This window comes from Electrona antarctica (assembly GCF_951216825.1).
Source record: "Electrona antarctica genome assembly, chromosome: 7".
Lineage (NCBI taxonomy): Eukaryota > Metazoa > Chordata > Actinopteri > Myctophiformes > Myctophidae > Electrona > Electrona antarctica.
Genome location: NC_136812.1, coordinates 30,166,864 through 30,184,038, shown reverse-complemented (window position 1 = coordinate 30,184,038; position 17,175 = coordinate 30,166,864). Strand labels below are relative to the sequence as shown.

The window sequence follows — 17,175 nt, the reverse complement described above, 5'->3', positions numbered from 1 at the left end:
TTTTTATGGCGCCTGGATTGAAACATTGTTAATTTATGACGTGAATATGGGCTAAGTGTGGCATTTTTGGAGTAGCAAGAGTGTTGCTATATTGTTGATATGCAATGATGTTCAATTTAAATTGGACAAATTATAAGGAACAGTTCCTGAATAATTAGTAAAATATTACAGAAGGTGACGATAATCCCTATTTATTATTACTATTACTCAGTTACATACTGAGTACTGAGTATACTGTTGTATAAAAGGTTTCAATTGCTGTAATTTTTGCAAAATAATAATTATCAATATCATAAGGAAAATGCAACTAATTGTCCCCACCTCTACAGTAAGTGAGACCAACGTGTTGCATTTTGTTGAGACGTCAACAAGACATTAATTTGGCATTAGCATGCAAACATCAATTCAGCTCCCATTCCAACTTTAGTAATGCATTTACTGGAAAGAGATTAATATCAATTCCATAAATCATTCAGGAGATGCATCCGGGGCCAGAGACACTGGTATGTTAGCTGATCTGAGTGCTGGAGCTCAATACACATTAATCAATGTCTGAGCTCCTCTGGCCATGTCATCTGGGAAAATACACCAATTTATAACAAGGCCAATCACCATTTTGATATCATGATATCGGTAGCATAACCCTCATTATTTAACATATTTATATATTTACCTGCATTATTAGGCTATATCTTTATGCTTTCACCTTCAGTGGTTGTATAGTTTCAGTGTCTCTGAATGTAGTTGCTGTATTTTTGCGTTCTCATTGAAATACTGGACATAGAGACATTTAATGGTGCATTTAAAGCTCTAATCTGGGCTTTCTGTATGTTTGTCTCCCTCTTCAGCAGTGAGAGGTTATTGAAATGATGTTCGGCCTACAGCAAAGATGGCAGAGAATATACATTGGTATCCATTGGTATCCAGCAGTGTGAAAATGGCGTTGACGTTGAGTATGGAGACATTGGCTGCCATGTAGAACCTCTTAAAATCAGGGGGTATTACAGAATTTGCTCAACCCATGGCCTCGTTATGCGCCCTTTCATATTATGGAAGCCGTGCTGAACGCACACACATATGACACACTACTTCCCTGCATATTTTAGCATTGGGGGAGTGTCCATATGTTCATTATATTTGATTTGCGCAATTTGCTATTAAGAATCAGGGCATGCCGATTACACCTGGGTCTGACCACCTCTTAAATGCAAAAAGCATTGTTTGATTTTACACAAGAGCGATCTGTGCGCAGCTCAGCAGTGTTGTCATGTCTGTTTATTATAAGTGACTTCGGGCTTCTTTTTCTGTAAAGTTGCTTGTAACCAGTGTTGGGAAAGTTCATTTATTTTATGAACTAGTTCAGTTCACAGTTCAGAAATTTAAAAAGGAACTAGTTCAGTTCATAGTTCCCAATTCAACATTTTGAACTAAAGTTCGTGGTTCCAAAAAATGTACTATTTTTGTTATTTTTCGTTCTTTTTTTTTTAAATTATTATTATTGCCACAGCCCATAGCCATATAGAACCGCAGAATAAAAAAAAACCTTGGGGATTAATAAAGTGACAACTTTTACAATATCTCCATTACCATTATCCAAATTAATTCCTTATTATATTTTTACATTTTGGGGAAAAAAATCTTTGCAATGTGAAATGCCACCGAATTCTTAACCCTTTTCCTTGTCTTTATTATGGGCCAACTTGTGAAAGCTGCATGCTTAATGGGCCGGCCCTTCCATCAGGCAGAACAGGCAGTTGCCTAGGGCATCATGAGGGGAGGGGGGGCATCCACCAAGCAAAAAAAACAAAATACAGTGCTTTAGAACACAAGGGGGCCATGGTCATTTTTCAAGGGGGCATCACGAAAAATCCTGCCTAGGGCACCAAATTGCTCAGGGCCGGCGCTCTCCGTTCTTACAGCCTGCACCCTGCAAGCTCACAGCCTCACAGCCACAGCCTACAAGCTCACAACGCGCTGCGGACGCAACACGTTGTGAGCTTGTAGATCAGCTATTTTCAGCATGGAACACGTGTACGACGAAGAATAAATCAGACATCACTGGCTGCGCTTCTGTGGAGGGAGGGGGATATATTTTGTTGGCCGAACGAGGCGATCATGTATGGACAGTTGGACACAGACATACGACATACTTCATCGACGCAAAAATAACAAGCAATTGGAATCTATTTTTCTTGGCACATTATAAACAAGTTTACTTTACCTCCTCAGTGTTTGGGTCGGGACATGTAGGACTGTATGTGTCTGCGATGTGCGCGCTGCACGCTCCAGTGAAATTGTGCGGCTTGAGAAAGATTAGTTAATTTGTATTGGATAAGGGCTTATTGGTGGGTTTTCCGCTAGATATTAAGGACTGGTTAGGGTGTGTTTTAGCGGGGGTTTCGCCTGGAAGGCTCACTCACTTTTGAACGAAGTTGAACGTGAGAAAGTGACGTTCACACATGCCAGAAATGAACGCGTTCACAATGACGTCCATCAGGCAGAAATACAGTACGTTCAGTTCACGTTCAGCCGAAATAGTTCGTGAACTATCGTTCAAAGAACGCGTTCCGGTACAACACTGCTTGTAACTATTGGTAGTTGTGGTTGCTTTTCTTGTTTCTAAAGTGCTTATTTTATATATTATTTGGGCTTTTCTCCTAATGTTGTTTAAACCCCCAGATGAATGCATTTGCCCAACTAAGGACCCTAATCCAAAAATATTTTGGGCAGTGACCCCCATGACAGATTTGTGTTTTTAAATGTTTCAATAAAATGTTTCAAAAATATTCCACAATTGTCACTTTTTTCCAAGATTCCTTTTGAAAATAGCAGATCTACCAGCTCACAATGCATCACATTGCGACGCGTTGTGAGCTTGTAAATGGGCACCAGTGCCACATTGGCACAAAGGAGGGTGACAACTGAGTATTGTCGGTTTAAACATATAGTCAAATAACATTCTGCACAGCACATTCTATACATTCATTTAAAACTATGAACTCTGACTGCATGGGGATATATTATAATGATCATAATAACAAAAGAAGGAAGAACTTTATATTTGTGGACAATCAAAACATGAAATTGTAATGTGGTGTCATTAAAATTAATCTTGATATGGCACACTGACTATCTAGAAAATAAAAACATGGCCCCTGGTATATAGGCGCTTCTTTTGGGATTATTTTGTATAGACATATTTACTTATTTCTCTGAGACATGGCAAAAGATTGCCTGTTGCGGCTTTCCATGGTAAAAAGTTGAGATTTGAAACGGCCATAGTTCTCTCATTTCTCAACCTTTTTTTTTAAATTTAAACATCTCCATAATTCTTGGGAAGTTTGCTTTTATTCGCTGTATCACACCCGATTGTATTCTTATTCAGTCAAACGCTATAAGTGAAGACCATAACATCGGACATCCCCCAATGTCATGCCATTACGCACTGCAGTGACTGCAGGTGAAGCTTATTCTCTCATTTCTCAACCGTTTTTTAAAATGTAAAAATCTCCATATTCCTTAGGAATCTTGCTTTCATTCGCTGTATGATACATTATTCGATTGTTATCCAGTTAAACAATATATCAAGCGAAATTGTATGTTCGGGTTAGACGATTCTGGGAACATTACGCATGTTGACAGCCTATGCTGCGTAGGGCCTATATGCTCGCAGTTCCATTCCGATCTGAAAGGTAGGTGGCATTTCAAAGATTGTCATGGCTGTTTTCCCATGCTTAGAACAGAAACAAATGAAGTGATGTGTGTGCTCTCCCTCCCTCGCTATCGCTGCTATGCCGTCATGACTTTCCAACACTGCAAGTTAACACAAATGTCATGTCATGTCTGGTGCCTGCGTGCAGACATAAAATGGCGCAACATGAGTATATTGTCATTATGTGTACATGATTGTGTGTGGGGGAAAAAATGAAAAAAGTGGCTATACCACTCACACACTATTAAGCAAAGCTTAATTTGCTCATATCATACCGGAGATCAGCTGACTGTTAAAGGGAATGGCACCCGCCAAGCTGATTGGGTTGATGGAGGTGACGCCCTAAACACACCCATGACTAATTCAGGGCAGTTTTGCTTTAAATTCTGTCATATTACATGGTGGAAAATAGGAAGTTCTAAATGGCACCATGAGTACACCATATTGTGTTACCATCTTCCTTCCACCACACACATTTTTTCCTAAAACTATATGAATTTAAACTAATTATGATTGGAGCTTAAAACTAAATTCAAGATAAATCTGGCTTTCAGGCAAAATGTACCTTTCTTCTTTGAGGTCTAGGTCATTGAAAAACAAGTTTATAATTTAAAAAGACCAGACAGGCTTAGTGATATTTGGACCAAGGTGAAATCCATATTATTTGGAACGGGTAAAAATAAAAATCCACTTCAGAGGATAACATTTTGGTGACAGCTGGGCTAGACGTTAAAAAGAAAGGAACAGGGTGAAGTTCAAGATCATCTCAATCTAAAGAAGATAAAATGATCTGTCTGTGAGAAATAAGAAATCTGAGCCCCATCTGAACCTAATCTTCTCCACACATTGATGCAGTCCCAACGAGACCTGCTGATTCCTTGCGCACGCCACGAGTATGGCCATGCGTGTGCATGTGTGTGCGTGCGTGCGTGCGTTTCCATTCGGGGCATTGAAAAGGCCTCTTGAACACATTGGCTTTGTTTCAAGCACAATGTCAACAAAATATATGCACAAGGTAATGTAACAGGGCAATTACTCCCATAAAGTAAAGCTATTAGATTTATTTCACCCTTTTCTGGAGTGGCCTGTATTATCTGGCATAAAAGCCAGATGGTTCAACAAGACTCTGTTTTGACTTTGAGTGGAATATCAAGGGCACATTTCATTCATTCAACTGTATTGATTTCATTCTGCGCTATTTGACTGCTGTCTACTATAAAAGCATATCTTATAAGGAAAAACTATAATAACATATCTTATATAAACTATAAACCTAAAAGTTGATATAGGCCTAAATGACATTTAATTTAGCAGAATATCTACAGCAGATAACTACAACATTATGACACTGTACAGTAGGTGCAAGGTCTATGTTTTTAAATCACACTGATCATCAAACTGATGAACGATAACGCTCTGTAAACATTTTGATCATGAGTGATGTGTTGAACGTGACACCCTGTAAATTCGGATAGATTTTGATTGGCTCTGTCAGCGTTTCTTACACCACTGTCTGTCGTCGTTATAGTTGTGGTGGACTACTCTATTTGAGTTAAGACCGTTTATTTATAGTTATTATAGTCATCATTCTTGGTGTGGACAGCCCTTAAGGAAGCTGAATGTACTTGTCAATGCAACTCAAAAGGGTCAATTTAACTCAAGAGTGCATGCAAAGGAAATATCCGCACATCCACTTATTTCAGATGCAGGTGCGTTGGACAGTGACAACTGCAGCAATGAAACAAGTATTTCATGAACAAAAATTCTGCACACTACCCTTGCTCAGCAGCATCAGTTTTCATTCAAATTGACAGATGTTTCGGTCCCTCTGGACCTTCATGAAGAGTGGCTTTCAAATTGCAAAAAGAGAGAGTGTACAAATGGAACCTGTAACTCTGAGTCCATTTTAGTTCAATTTTTTCACTATCTCAGAGTTAAATTAATATTTAGGAACAAGGCGTTTACAGTGTGTAACTTTAGGTTAGGTTAGTACTCACCACTCTCAAAGCAAGCATCGAAGAGCAGGTGTCCTTTCCGCTGAGGTCCTTGGTAACCTGGTGGGGTCATCAGTAGTTTGTTCACATTACCCACCAAGACATCCTCTCCCCCAGCCTCACTGCCTGGAACACAAATACACATAGTGTAAAAGAAGCAAAGTCCTTTGGTAGACTTTCATTGTTACAAATGGACAAATTAACACAGATTTGTTTTCTTTGCGTCACTTTTGTGTCACATCAATACGCAGATCACACCACAATACATCAGAATACATTCTCCAGTAATTGTCACCTTTGTCTACTGACTGTAATAATAACTTGCTGAACAGAAAGGGTGGGTTCTTACTTTCTTTCTTTCAGCATGAACTGGCTAAATAAAATAAAATGAATAAATAGGAGGAATATTTATAATGGGTTTAAGAAAGCAGATGTAGCATTCATATCATGCACTTACACTTACAGCATAATTTATAGACCGCAACTTTGAAGGGAGTTGTTCCGCAAAATTGTGAAAACATTGTAAATTACACCTAATTTAATATTTTCAATCTTGGTTAACTAGCTAGGCTACTTACTACTTACTACTACGATTATAGGATACTTATATTATAAGTATAATGTTGATTATGGCCAATAATCCAATAAAACACTACAAATTATACATTTGTATATAAAATAAAGATAATATGCAATGCAAGTATATTCAATGTATGCAATGTATGTTTTTATTCTCAAAAAAGCACAGTATGCAGCATTACAGATAAGGCGAACATGACACCAGCACAAATTAGTGAGTCATTGTCGACACTTGAAAGCATTAACAGCAAAATTGTTCACGCTTATAGTGATGTCTCAGAAAATGAGACGACAGGGCTTTTGCTTGAAAACCATTATAACAGAATCGTAGTTCAGACCTTAAATCTCTCTCTCAAACGCTAGGAGACAGAGGTTGTCATTGTTGTTTTGCGTGCACTTTTTGAGTGGTGCAAACCACTCCAATAACCAGCTTTGTCTGTATGTTTGTGTACCTGTATACGTGTCTGTGCACCTGTGTACGTGTCCGTGCACAGGTGAGCATGGTTACTATGGTCACTGACATTACGTCAGACCACAGCTGATCAGGCTATATAAGACCTTGCACCACTCAGTTCACACGGGTGTGATTTTTCTTCTTTGTACACTAGAAAACAGGCGTGCAAACTAGTACAGGTATCCCCCAGACCCCCACCCTAGCTCGATGAACACAAAGGTGCAAACATTTGCATGTCTATGGGAGGGTCGCGCCACGGAATGGACTAGCCCTAGCCATGGTTCACATGACGCTCGTACTTCACGAGCGTCATGGCTTAACTTCCGCCTGTTTTACGCGATCGCTACATTTACATTGTAAACGTGTACATAAACATTCAGATTCCAAATATAAAGTACTCGCCACATGTGCCACGGGTGTTAGAAATTTGCTGGGACAGCGATTAGCATTGCTGCATCCCGCGTTGTTTAATAAAAAGCATTTTTATCCGAGCTGTTTTTTTGCCATTGGCTTTCAACTATGCGCCCCTATCGGTCGGGAGGAGTGTGGCACTCGGTGTGTTCGATCATATAGGCACCGCACTGCCAATACAGACTAATAGGCGAGTGCGCTCCCGGTGTTCAGCTGTGAATTTCCCAAACGAACCCCGTTTGAGAAAAGTAGCCGGGGCGCTCGGATAAAAATAATCATCATGATAATCATGACAGTCATGTTTCAGGGCTAGGACTAGCCCGTGAATTGGCGAGGAGCCAATGGACAAGCAACATGCTGTCCCATTTTGTCTCTCGATTTAGTTTTCAAGGAGAGACGAGGTCGGGACTTGGCCTGGCGGCCTGGCCTGGCCTTATTGTGAATACGCCTCTGTCAAACATATAAATGGATAGTGGTTAAAATGATCGCGATGCTGTATTAACTACTTCTACCGGGGACCCCCGGCCTGGAAGCCACCCAAGGAGGACCACTGACCCCACTTTCAGAACCACTGGCCACCCAAGTGCAAGCACACAATATGAACTATACAAACATACCACCACACTGAGGATTTATTTCATGGGGAAGCCCTTCACCACCTTGAACCCAGCAAACATGTTGTTTATCTATCTCATTAATTAGCTTTTGATGGCTTGGTCAGCACTTTGACATTTAGAACGTACAAGGAAAGGAAGCAATTAAGTTAACTTAAGGCGTTGAGACAGCCAGCCAACATGGAACCATGCATTAACGTGTCATTCAAAAAGAGAACGACGCTGCACGATTAGCTGTCACTTCAAATTATATTAAATCGTCAAATCCTGAATGTTCATTCCTTATTATGAGTAGAAATGAAACCAAGGGGAGTAGGGGACGGAGGGTGCATATCTGGAACACCCATGATTTTACAACGTAGCCGGGTATACTATGAAGAGCAAGCCAGCAGCAGGCATTTATTGAGAAATGTATTTTCAGTTACGGTTTATACAACCTAAACCTATTCATAAGAGAGACATGGTCAGCCTACAGTGGGTACAGTGCTACTGCAGCAGCAGACTAGAGACATGTCGGGCATGTGCCATTTCCAGTATCAATGGTTGCACTACCTACGCTAGCCCTGGTCCAGTGCATCAGCGAGTCTAGTACATACGCTAGCCACACATGCTAGTACGTTCCCTCATAATAACAACAGTGACCCGAACAGGGGGGCTCTGTTTACATCATGCACCTGCTCCTCGCTAGCATGCTAGTAATAATGCAGCTGGTCATGTTCGTTTTCAACAGAAAAACACCGCGTTGAAGAGACGTGCAACAGCTGTCTCTGAAACACCCCAAACATCATCATGCATTCGCTCTCTCCTGTGTGCAAGCAGTCACACATTTACACACCAGTGTCGATGTCCCTAATATTCTGATTCTCCTCCATCTTCCGTTCCGTTTGTGTTCACTGGAGTCGACGCGGGCAGAGTGTTGCCACGGCAACGCACACGAGGAAGAAGCTCCTGACGTAGTGGCGTGGCGTGCGTGCGTCGTGGGTGCTCGAGATACACGCACATTTGGACAACTATCACTCACTCACTCGCTCACCTCCAGGCTCCATTTGTGAGGATGACCGGCTGGCTCGGCCGGCTGACAACCAGTAAGGAAAACAACTATAGACCTGCTACTTCTGTCACAAGTGTTACCAATGATACTAATGAAGCCCGATATTTACTTTACTTGTCCTACTCAATTAAATAGTGTAAATATATTGCAAGGCGTGGCGCGATATGCAAGTAATGCAACCCACCGTTGCGAGCTTAGTCTTTAGCGTTTTCATCTGTAGTTCTGTACAAAGTACAACAAATAAATATGCTACATTTTGAGAATGTGCTCAATAGGTACGCCAGGCATTTAGTTTGATTGATTGATTGATTGAATACTATATGCCTATTTACAGTTTGCAGTCTGAAAGTTGATTTAAAACTCACGAAAGCCTTTATGGTGTGTTTCCATTGGGGTTCAAATGAATTGATTGATTGAATCAAAAACAGGAAATCAAAAAGGGGAAAAAAACATACAGTGAGGGGGAAAAGGGGTGGGTGGGGGAGATGAACATTGATGAACATTTTAATGACATAGGCCCATAAATTACTATGCAAAAACATCATGTAAACGGTTTATGTACAGGGGAGGGGGGACTTTGACTTTTTACTGGGGCCAGTTTTGAATTGCAGCCTCCTGCAAGTGCTCTTTGAGAGCGGTGTGGAGAGGAGTATAGCCTAGGGATTCACATTCCTTTACGACTGATGGTAGGGCGTTCCACAGTTGTGTGGCATATACGGGCGAAATTAATTTAACCCCTTGTTTGAGCCAAATCTGAGTTGACAGGTACATACGTGTCTGGTGTCTTTGTGGTGTAGCATATCGTGTAGACCAGGCCCATTGCAAGTTGATGTATTCTGTCTACCCGGGGTCATCCCAACCTATCAAAATGAGCAGGAGTGAGATGAGTTGTAGCTAAGCAGTAGCCTGACCAGTTTGTTTTGGGATGCCTGGAGCCTTGTTTTAGGGCCTTTGTGGTGGTACCATGAGTGCATTCATAGTTGAAGAAACCTTTAACGAATTCTCCTGTTAGTGTTCAAACTTCAAAGTATTCTTACTGAGGAAATCCTTTAAGATTTTGGTTTCTTCCTGAAAGCTGAAAGCCTTTGAGTCAAAAATTAACACAATTTTAGTGACATTAACCCTAACCCTTCCCACATTATCATACAACAACAGCTGTGGGCGAGGCTTAAGTTCAGTTGGGATGGTGCTAAAGTGAAAACCATGTTTACTTAATGAACTGGTGGGTGTGGCCAAATAAAAACATAATTTTAACAGTTTCTGTACACTTTTTTGAATGAAATCTTCCTCCTAGTATAATCATAATACCTGATTATCATGTTTCAGGGGTTAAAAAAAATCACGGCACTCAAATTAGTGTAGCATCATTATGGCCTTTCCCTTCCACTGAGCTAACATGGGTAACCGTAACTCTCGCCCCAAAACACTCTCGCCTCCATATTTTGAGCGGCAAACCATTCGCCCCGCTTGAGCATAACTCACCCAAGGGTGCCCCTCGCCCGGAACACTCACTAGTCACTCCCCCGCCGGTGCGGAATACTCACCCCACTTGGTGAGAACAGACTAGCCCCGATAAAGTTAGGAAGTAGTTAAGTAGGAGGCAGACTTGAGTCACGAGAGGCACCGCCGAGCAAGCTCGGAACAGTCGGAAGATATCTCGGAGATATCTCTGGCCACTAGAACCTACTTAGTCACACTTGATGTCTCAGAGGTACCAAGACTGGGAGAGGGGGTTGGGGGGGATGTCATTGTAAATGTTTTTTGCCTAACTAGTTCCTAACTTTAGTGGGATGAGTAGTCCGCCGCTGGGTGCGAGCGGTTCGCTAATATTAAATTGGGGCGAGTGTATTTTGTGGTGAGTGTTCCGTTTTTGTGGACAGTCAGAGACTCCTACGCTATGTGTTTGTGTTGTGTATGTGCAGACGAGATAGATGAGGAGAGAAGTAGAGAGAGAGGGATGTGTGTGTTGTGTATGTGCAGACGAGATAGATGAGGAGAGAAGTAGAGAGAGAGGGATGTGTGTGTTGTGTATGTGCAGACGAGATAGATGAGGAGAGAAGTAGAGAGAGAGGGATGTGTGTGTTGTGTATGTGCAGACGAGATAAATGAGGAGAGAAGTAGAGAGAGAGGGATGTGTGTGCGTGTGATCAAGGTCCAAGTGCAACTTCTTATTTGAAGTTAATTTAAAATATGAAGATCAGAGGTATTTTCTGTAATAAAAGAGATAACCAGAATGCTATACATAATCGCCAGTCAAGTTTTTGAGTTTCATGAAGTGTAAGTTATTTTTCATTATTCTATGTCCACTGGCTTGAGTTATCAATTTGACACTCAAAACAAATCAAGACATGTAATGTGGCACTTTTGCTGTGGAATCATTTTACATCCTTCAAAACCTGGCTGACAGTTTTCCAGCGATATACAGAATTAATATTATTTACAACAAAGTTGCTGATGTAAGCACATGGTATACTGTGAGAATAACTTATAAATGTCACAGTAGCATACAATTGATCACATTCCTTTGTCTGAAACCAATATACTGATGCCTGAGTTTCATTGCAGCCATACATACTGTACCTATCTTTTCTGATATTTTCTGTGAATAAATGTCTAACACAGAGGTGTCGGACTAACTTTGGGGCGAGGGCCACATTGGTCAAAAAGTCACTTGATGTGCATGTGCTGCATGTTGCTTGTGTTGCTTGTGTTGCTGCATGTTGGTGCTTGTGTTAGACTCTAACACAAGCAGCACATGCTTCATTTTGTACTATGGTGTCACACTCCAAATGTCACCATGCGACCCATTGTGAGCTTGTTGTAGATCAGCTATTTTTGGTGTCCGACACTGTAGTACGAGTACAAATCAGCTAGACCATAGCCTGTGAATTAACCCACAGATCCATTAAAGCTGGGGGATTTCTAGACAATTGGAGCATAGATGTCATCAAGGCCAATCAAGCCTGGCCCTATTCCTTTCCCATTACAACGGCTGCACCTGATTAACTGCATCAAATGAGCAGCCTCACGACTCCTGCAGCAAGAGGCATACAGCAGCCTGCTGCTAATTTACAGGTTATAAGCTGTGTGTAACAGGCGCAAATGAATAAGACCAGGGGGAGGGCAATGATTTTTCTCTCCGTGTGATCTGTATTTGATAGCAAGCATCAACAGGCCGCTGAGCAGATAGGTCAGCCTGATTATTTTTCGGATGACAGGAAGAGAATACTGTGCTGCAGTGTAATATGTTGTTAAAATTGAAAATCTGTCCTTCATGGTATGTTATTCCTTTAACATTGGGCCAATTAAAGAGCTCCATCGTGGTACAATCATTCATTTTCAAGGGGGTAGATTGAAATTGAATTATGAGGCATGAGAAGAATGAATTAGCTACGCTATATGTTTCCCATGTTTTGCAGTTCTTATCCTATACAGAACTGAAAAACGAACTACTAATACAATCTGAATTTTTACTTTTGAGAATTAGTGTCCAGTTAAATTCATGCGAGTCCAGTGTATTGTTTTGGAGTGCTGGATTACTGTTATAGTATTCAACGAGTTGCTATTTGGTATGCACATTCTATTGATCATGGTGGTATGGTATAGCTATCTAAAAGTTGCTTTCAACTATTTATGAATAGAATCCTTGTTTACTGGGTGTGTCCCTCTTACAGTCAAACATGAGAGAAGATGGAAAAGACGTAGCTTCCAACCACATCTCTGTCTTTCTTGGAATAAATTAAAATCTACATGTGTGTGTTAGCCTACATACCTCTTGTCATGAAGTCTGCAGACTGCAGGAATGATTTAATGAACACATCTGTCAATGGAAAACAAAAGAATCATACCATGATCCCTCACATTCTAATTACCTCTCAGGAGAATGCATTTTTTCTCTTCCTATGAATACACTGTTGACCTCTAGTGAATTGTTGTGAACATAATATGTGCTTCAAATGTAGACATCCCTGTCACAGTGAAATACTGTATCTGTAAGTTTATCTTCTGTGGTTATTTTTAGTATGGATTGTTCACATGGAGGACACACCGCTAGCTGAACATAATATAAATCCCTCGGGGAAGGAAGCGTAGCTTCACTACTAAAAAGACGTTTTCAAACCCTTCTTTTAACTGTTATTGAATGACGTTCTTTCTTTTAAACTGTGAAGTGATCAAACTAAAAGTCAGCGCTGGTACCTACAGTAGGAACCACAACTGCAAAGAAAATGTAAAAACTGGAACAGAAAATGTCTCTGTTTTCTTTCCGGGCATGTGGCTATACTGTATGTGTTTGTTTGGGTGGGACATGTGTGTGCTCATGCATTCATTCTTTCGTGCTTGTGTGTGTGTGTGTGTGTGTGTGTGTGTGTGTGTGTGTGTGTGTGTGTGTGTGTGTGTGTGTGTGTGTGTGTGTGTGTGTGTGTATATGTGTCTCTGCAGGTACAGGGAAACCCTTTTTACTCTGGCCATGTAAGGACGACATCCACATGTAATGCACACGTAATGCACAAATAAGGAGACTGGGCACAGGCAACGGCGAAGCTGGAGATGGCTGGAGAGGAGTGCGACGGAGACGCGAGGCAGCGGGACACAGAGAATCACTATGGTGACAGCAGTCAGGGGGCTCTGGGGAACGAGGGCGGGTCAGAGAGGAAGGACTTGAGAGGCAGCTGACTGAGGAATCAGCACTCACTGTGGATGATTCGACTGACAGCTCCCCCCCAGGGCTCTGCTGGACCAACCACCCCTGTGAGGAACAGGGATGTGGCTAGCGGCCTTGTGTTGGGGTGCAGGATATAGAAAGGTATGGTGAAAAGCATGCTGAGAATCCCTGTTTACCCGGGATCCTTTCTTGAGGCACTGTATATGTGTTGTATGTGATTACCCCTTGCTTATTGTAAGTCACTCTGGATGATCGGTCATCTGATAAATGTCTAAATTGTAATTGTAGCAAAAATAGCAGATCTACAAATTTACAATGCATTGTATAGATCTTTGCCTTTTTTAAAGTTAAAGTGGTTAAGTCTGTGGGTTTTATTGAACCAATGAAAAGTAGAAGAGCTTGTGACTAAATAACTTCATTAGATCCATTGGAATACATTTTTCCATTTCCTGAAAAGTACCAGTTTTGGACATACAAGGTTTCCACACGACACCGTCGATATTCATGTTCTTGCAGATGGCGTTTATTGGTTTATTGACCATATTCACACAGCAGCCATTTTGCTCTTGATTCATACTGGTGAGGGGGGTGGGAGACATGTAAATGGCTATCACTACAAACAGTACCAAAGGTTATTTGTCAAAATGATGGTTCCCTCATTGCTTTTACTGTACTTAAGAAATATAGCATTTACGTTCCTTCGCTATCCTTTAAACCACCCCACACCCCCCCCCCCTCCCTCTCTCTCTCTCTCTCTCTCTCTCTCTCTCTCTCTCTCTCTCTCTCTCTCTCTCTCTCTCTCTCTCTCTCTCCTCTCTCTCTCTCTCTCTGTGTTGGCGATGGTCCACCACAGCAGATGGTTCGGTGTCAATAGGCTGCTATTAACTGGCCACTCGTCCCTCTCTGGGCCAAGGGAAGACAAACACGTCCAAAGCACTAGGATAAAATAGCACCAGTGCCACTGAGGGTCCTACACAGCAAAACCTTAAGTGTTGGCTTTACCCTTAGAGTATAAGCATGCAATTGTAAGGGCCTGTACAGTCATTTATAACACTGTGCTGTGTAGAAACACCAAACTGTGAGCTATACGTATAGTAGGCCTACATCAATCACTGAAGACGATGAGATTGTTATCTGTCGGTCTTAAAGAAGGTTCATATTCATAAACTATTTCACCTCTGTTGATCTTCAAGAAAATATCCATAAATGTGACACATTTTGCCAAAATGGCAATTCAACCGATACGGGCAGACAAACACAGCCTACACTGGGAATCATCAGTCTTAAATAGATGTGATGGACTGTTATGATGCACACAGGATATATGGTATTGCCAGTGATCTCATCATGACATGGCTGTCCCCTCCCGCTCATTCGTTCCTTTGCAGTGGTGCAGTTAAGTACTTAAGTAATGCACTTTTACTTCTACTCCACTACATTTCAGAGGCAATTACTTTTACTCCACTACAATTATTAAGTCAACGTTAGTTACTATAGTTACTTATCATGTCCCGATCACGTTTTTTTGCTCCCGATCTGATTTCGATCACTTGATTTTGAGTATCCAGATCCGATATTTTTATAGAACACTTATGCCATATCACAATACTACAATATCCAAAATTACAGACAATATCCAGTCGAATATCATGATATGCATGTAATATACTAGTGATGTCCTGATTTTTTTGCTCCCGATCCGATTCCAATCATTTGAAAATGACATGATCGGCCCCGATTTCCGATCACGTGATCGGCTCAGGACAACAGATTTTGATTATTATTACAAAGCATACATTAACCACTTCAGCCCTATATACATTTCGGCCATTTGAAAATAGTCGATCTACAAGCTCACAATGTGTCGCGATGTGACACATTGTGAGCTTATCTGCTATTTTCAAAAGATTATTATATAGATTTTAAAACTTTAAATTGGACATTCTGCACAATTAGTAGTTTTACATTTGGAAATGTAAATACATTTAGAATTTAGAATTCCTGACCTTTACTTGTAACAGAGTACTATATTGCAATATTGATACTTTTACTTAAAGTAAAACATTTGAGTACTTTTTCCACCACTGGACATTGCCAGTGATCTCATCATGACATGGCTGTCCCATCCCGCTCATTCCTTCCTTTGTTGGGAACCCCAGCCATGCAACTGTAGCGACGAGCTGCTTCGTCACCTCTGTGCCACACCCTGCTTTTGACAGGCTGAGAGAAGGACAGTCAGCTGACCTTGGTGGTGCACACATCATCTCAGTAATGTTCTCTACCTCTGCCCAATATCACTGGGACATCCTTTGTTTTAATGTAACTCTGAGAGTGAACTAATGGACGCATAAGGCTCAATTAGGTTACATCTGTGCACTCTGAGGATGTCACTGTGTACCCTCGCTTCCAGACTCCTCTCTTAATATTGTACATTATGTTAAACTGAGCTACAGTATATAACGTTTCAGTGAGTAGCCTATATAATGCAGCTCTAGAGCTGAACACTACATTTCTACAGATCAATCCACAACTTGATTCTGTTAGGGCCCAAATTTCATAACCAAGCAATTAGTTAATGAATTAGTCAAGTCACTGCAACACAGTCTTTTTCCACAACTGTACAATATTATTTACTGTACAATATTGTTTTAAATCTCAAATCCTGGTGAGATAATAGAGTGCACTGCTGTAAAATGTGCTGTTTACATAACTGTGTACCATAAATAACTGTATATCAAGGTTCAAGGAAATGTATTGTCTTTCCATACGAGTACAGAACGATGAACACACACACACACACACACACACACACACACACACACACACACACACACACACACACACACACACAAGCGTGGAACGTAACAGACAGGAGAGGCAGAAAGAAAGGGATGTGGTGGCGATGGTGTCACTGTTCCTAGAACAGTTTGCCCACCTTGTGGTAACAGAGCGAACTGTAGCTGCATCAATGCGTGAGCCACGGAGGAGAGAGAGAGGGAGAGAGAGAGCCACACGAGGAGGGATGGAATGAGAAAGAGGGGTGAGAGAGAGCGAGAGAGGGAGGGTGAGCGAAGGAGAGAGCGAGAGGGAGTGATAGAGAAAGAGAGAGAGAGAGAGAGAGAGAGGGAGGAGAGTTTTAAACTAAGAGCTATGTTTTGGGACTGGCTAATCTGCCAGTGAGCAGTGTGAGGATCGGAGCGTATTGTGTGAGCCAGTGTGCGGGGGACAGATAAGGGAGCCAGCCAGCCCGTCAGCCCGACCCACCGACCGACTGCCTGACTGCCTGTTTTAATGTGCTGACTCTGGGGAGATAAAAAAAACACAACATATTGACTCCACAGACGTGTGCGGAGACCCTGGGCAGAGACGCCACTACTACAGCTACAGCCAACAGAGGCGCGCCAATAGACGGGGAGAGAGAAAGAAACGAAAAGAAAAAAGGGGACTGACCAAACCTGAGCAAAATCAGAACATTTAAGAGGATTTATTCCCTCTATATATTTTTTTCTCCAATTAATTAATTATTTTTTTCTTTCTTTCTGTCTTTCTTTCTTTTCTTTTTTTTTTTTTTTTTTGTTCCTGGGACTGATTCTACTATCATCAAGTAAAGAGAAAGGGAGGAAAAGAACTGAAAGGGAGACCATCTGAAAAAGAAAAAGAAATAAGGAGCAAAAAAGAAACAGCACTGATTTTGAAG

The 17,175-nt window shown here is 41.3% G+C and overlaps 1 protein-coding gene across 1 annotated transcript in view; it reads right to left on the bottom strand.

Moving 5' to 3' along the window:
- The window catches only part of agbl4 (AGBL carboxypeptidase 4), a 448,634-nt gene extending 439,983 nt beyond the window's left edge, over positions 1-8,651 (bottom strand). Inside the window, exons 1-2 of the mRNA XM_079505215.1 lie at positions 8,600-8,651; positions 5,710-5,832 (exon numbers count right to left, since the gene is read on the bottom strand). Coding sequence (XP_079361341.1) covers positions 5,710-5,832; positions 8,600-8,636 — 160 coding nt within the window. The 5' untranslated portion in view covers positions 8,637-8,651. The remainder of the gene's footprint in view (positions 1-5,709; positions 5,833-8,599) is intronic.
- Between the last annotated feature and the right edge of the window lie 8,524 nt (positions 8,652-17,175).